At 31.8% G+C, this 4,380-nt stretch overlaps 1 protein-coding gene across 1 annotated transcript in view; it reads left to right on the top strand.

The window, feature by feature from the left end:
* LOC107644303 (caffeoylshikimate esterase) overlaps positions 3,457-4,380 on the top strand; it is a 4,717-nt gene continuing 3,793 nt past the window's right edge. Inside the window, exons 1-2 of the mRNA XM_016348140.1 lie at positions 3,457-3,663; positions 3,812-4,032. Of these exons, the coding sequence (XP_016203626.1) occupies positions 3,832-4,032 (201 nt within the window). The 5' untranslated portion in view covers positions 3,457-3,663; positions 3,812-3,831. The remainder of the gene's footprint in view (positions 3,664-3,811; positions 4,033-4,380) is intronic.

The raw sequence follows: 4,380 nt of genomic DNA, 5'->3' as shown, positions 1-4,380 counted from the left end.
ATAATTAATACAAATATAAAATAATACTTTATAAATTAGAAAAAAAAAAAGTCATGCTAAACATTCAAATTTTTTTAGTAATTAAGTCCAATTTAGTTGATTCAAGTCCAATAAAAATCAATTTCATTAGTGAGACTGTGAGAGTGTGAATACACGCTCCAACTACTTGAACGTTCTCACGTTCCTCTCTTCCTCCTCCTCCTTCTTTTCCTTCTTCTTCGCGTTTCTCCTCTTTTTTCGCGTTCCTTTTTCTTCTTTACCTGTTTCTTTCTCATTGTTGTCTTTTATTGCTGTTGTTGTTGCTGTATTTTTTCTTTTCCTCCTCCTCTTCCTAGTGATTTTACAATATTATGTGTTTATTCTTTTTCTTTATTTGATTTTTTTTGTTTTTATTCTTGTTAAGAGAGTAAAACTAGAAGAATAATGAGAAGGTAAAACAAGAAGAAGATGATGAATAAGAAAAGAAGAAGAAGATGATGTGATGAAGAAGAAGAAGGAGGAGGAGGAGTTTTGAGTTCAATGTATTATGAATTTGAATTTCGGTGCAGTCTAGTGTTAACTTGTTTTAAACTGAGTTTGTTTGTATATCGTTATCATTAAAGAATTTCGGTGCATTCTGAATTTGAACTGTCGTACATATAAAAAGAAGACAACGATAATGACAATAACGATAACAATGATAATAATAGTAATGATGATGGAGGAGGAGGAAATTAAAAGAAAAGAGGAGATCGAAGAAATTCAAATGAGAAAAGAAGGAGGAGGAGATGAAGGTGGTGGTGTGGGGGTGGTGACGACGATAAAGAAGGAAAAAATTGGAAAAAAAAGAAGGGGAGGAGGAGGAGGAGAAGAAGAAGAAGATGTAGATGATAATAATGAAAAAGAAGAAGGAGGAGGAGGAGTTTTGAGTTATCATTTAGTAATTTTGGTGCATTCTTGATTTAATTTCGGTGCATTTTGGTTTAAACTTATTTTGAACTGAGTTTGTTTGTGTGTCGTCATCATTAATAAATTTTGGTGCATTCTTGATTTAATTTCGGCGCATTCTGGTTTAAACTTGTTTTGAACCGAGTTTGTTTGTGTGTCGTCATCATTAAGGAATTTCGGCGCATTCTAGCTTTGAACTATTATACATATAAGAAGAAGACAACAATAATGATAATAACGAACCGGCAGATAGCAGCAGTTATTTAGTCGGTTAGTAGCGGTTTTTAATCGCTACAGAAGAGATAGCAGCGATTGTAAATCCGCTAGAAGATAGCGTACGACTATATCAGGACATATGGTTCTGTAAGTTGAATGTTAGGTCTTGGTTGGAGGCTATATCAGGACGATCTTGTTCTAATGAATACTTGAAAACGGCGAACGAAGCTACTGTGCAGGTTTGTTCATTAGGCATACCATTAAAAACTTGAGTTAAACTATATTTGAATGATAAGTATTTTAAGTTGATATAAGCTTAAAACAAATAACCAACAATAGTTGATACGCTCATATTAAAATATGTAGGAACTTCATGTATGGAGATCAATGTACGAGGAGAAATTTGGGTATGTTTTTGTGACATTTGTGGTTGGTAAGACCTCCGAAAACATACTTGCTGAATTAAAGGTTAGAAAAAAATTTCTAGCATAGGAAGTGAATCACAGAGACACGGTATGATTATAAAAAAGACCATGAACTGGTTAATTTTATTATGATGCAGACGCGCTTTAGAAACACGCATGTTGTTGAGTTGGATATTGCTTCAAAAGAGGAACTAAAGTATATGGAACGTTCTATTACAGAACTTCTTTCCAAAAAATCCGTCCAAACTACCAACGAAGGAGATGGTAAATGTTAATTTTGTTTTGTTTACGTTTAAAGAGTGCTTACCATTTTAATGCATTTTTTTCTTAATTACTAGCTAATGACCTGGGAGTTATCATTTTCTTTTAAGTAGACTTAAGTTGTTGTTTGAATGTTCATATTTTCAGTGTCAGTTGAATATTCAGGGGAAATAGTTGATGACACTCTAGATGGGGCAGACACTGATTCAGAAGATGATTTAGATGCTATCTCCTCCGGTGGATATGACACCTCTAGGCATGTTGAGCTCAATAAGGTCCCGGAAAAAGACAATAAAACTTTATACACCCAAAATAGAGAAGATGACGTACATGCTGCAAAAAGGGGTTTCGATCTGAACAAAAAATCATGGTTTGGAGATGACTTGTTAGATCCTTTATCATGTGACTGTAGTAGATTTGTGACAGAATTTTTCTGGCCAGGTGAATACGTTGTTGAAGAGAAGTTTTGACTCAATACTTGTTTGTCTATTTCAAGAATTCTGATTGTTAAGTTCTATTAAACTTTGTTTTCACTTTATGAATTAAGAGTTTGGCTTGATTTTTTTTTTTCAATTTATGCTTGAATACAAAATCAAAATGCGCTGATAGTACACGAGAAAAGCCCAATCGTAAATTTGTGCACATTATTATGTAATAAATATTTTTTAATTTATGAATTATTTTTTACGTAATACAAAATCGAAATTGTATCTAATGCATTAACTTACCGTGTTTAAAACATGTTTTTCAAAAAAAAAAATATTAGCAAGAACTTGAATAGACTTAACAAGGCAATGTTTAAACAAGAAATTTCAACTTAAAAATATATTGCAGCGATTGATAGAAAACCGCTGCAAAAAGCTCATCAAACATATTTGCCCAGGTGACATTTAGCGGCGGTTAAAGCAAAACTGCTGCAAAATGTTACGCTTTTAGTAGCTTCTTACAAATTCGTCGTGCTAACCGCTGCTAGATTCTATTTAGCAGCGGTTTATAAAAATCGCTGCTAAATGTCCGCCGCTATCTGCCGGATTTCTTGTAGTGATAACGATAACGATGATAGCGATAATAATAATGATGATAGAGGAGGAGGAGGAAAAGGAAGAAGGTGATCGAAGAAATTTAAATTAGAAAAAAAAAAAAAAGAGGAAAAGGAGGAGGAGATAGAGGTGGTGGCGTGGTGGTGGTGACAACGACAATAATAAAAGAAAAAAATAAAAAAAAAGAATGAGGAAAAGAAAAAATAACAACATTGGAAGTAAAAAGAAGAAGAAAAACGCAGAAAAAAAAATCCGTAAAAAAAGAAATCATAAAAAACAGATATATAGTGACATATTTAAACAAAAGATAATTAAAAATAATAGTACATGAATATTAATTAGATTATACTAACGTAGTTGGATAATTAACTTGGTTACAGAATATTATTAAAAAACAAATTATAAATGAGTGTTAGTTATTACATTAAAATTACATTTCACATAACGGCCGAATATAAGTATTCTTAAATATATATCTGAGAGAATAATATATAATTCTTAATTTATTACCAACTGAAAAGGAAACCTGGCCTATATAAATAGATCAGAGAAAATAAATTAAATAATACGCAATAGCATTAATGCATAGGTGAGAAAATATTTACTCCATCCATCCACCACTTGTTTATTTAATTTATGAACCAAACTCCTGCCATAGTTTCATCTACTCATCCCTCTTACTTCTCGTATCATATCATCATATATTCTTTTCTTTCTTAATTTCCAACCCCCACTTTCCCTTCAAACTTTTTTTTTTTTGTTTTAATTTAATTTTCTCTGTAACATTCACACCGGTGAGGGAGACACATTTTCTTCCATCCATATCTCTTCATATCAACTTGATTTTTTTATTTTTTTCTTTCATTGTCATATTATTGTTCCAATAATGTACTCGTAATTAAAAGTGGTAGCATGCATTTAATTTTTATTGTGTATATATAGGGGTAAGTGCTAGAAGAAAAATGGCCGAAAGAACAAGAAAAAAAGGAGAAGATAATGATGATGATGAGGAAGAAATAGAGAAAGAAATGGTGATGGAGAATTATAGTGAGGTGATGTTAGAAAACATTGGTGTGTGTAACATGGATGAAGCACCAGCTAGAAGACGTGCTCGTGAGGCTTTTAAGCATGTTCAGCTTGCCATTGATCACTGCTTGTTTCGGGTAACATTCTTACATTATTACAAGAATAAATAACCATTTGTACCTATAAAAGATGAAAATATTGACATATGTACCCAGGTTAGATCGAAACTAAATTTGTACTTACATAAGATATCCTCTGTGTGACAAAAATACCTTGTCTTTAAAGGGTTGGAGTGCCACATAGGTACTTTTGTCGGACAAAAAACTTCTTGCATGGGTATAAGTTTAGTTTCGATCTAATATAGATACATATATTAGCGTTTTCATCTTTCATGAGTACAAATGGTCATTTATTCTTATTACAATTATAATGCATACATACATCTCTCTTTTTTCTTTCTATTTAATTTTAAAAATAATTAATTT

This window comes from Arachis ipaensis, chromosome B05, assembly GCF_000816755.2.
Source record: "Arachis ipaensis cultivar K30076 chromosome B05, Araip1.1, whole genome shotgun sequence".
In the NCBI taxonomy this organism is placed as follows: Eukaryota; Viridiplantae; Streptophyta; class Magnoliopsida; order Fabales; family Fabaceae; genus Arachis; species Arachis ipaensis.
This window is presented reverse-complemented; position numbering and strand designations above follow the sequence as displayed.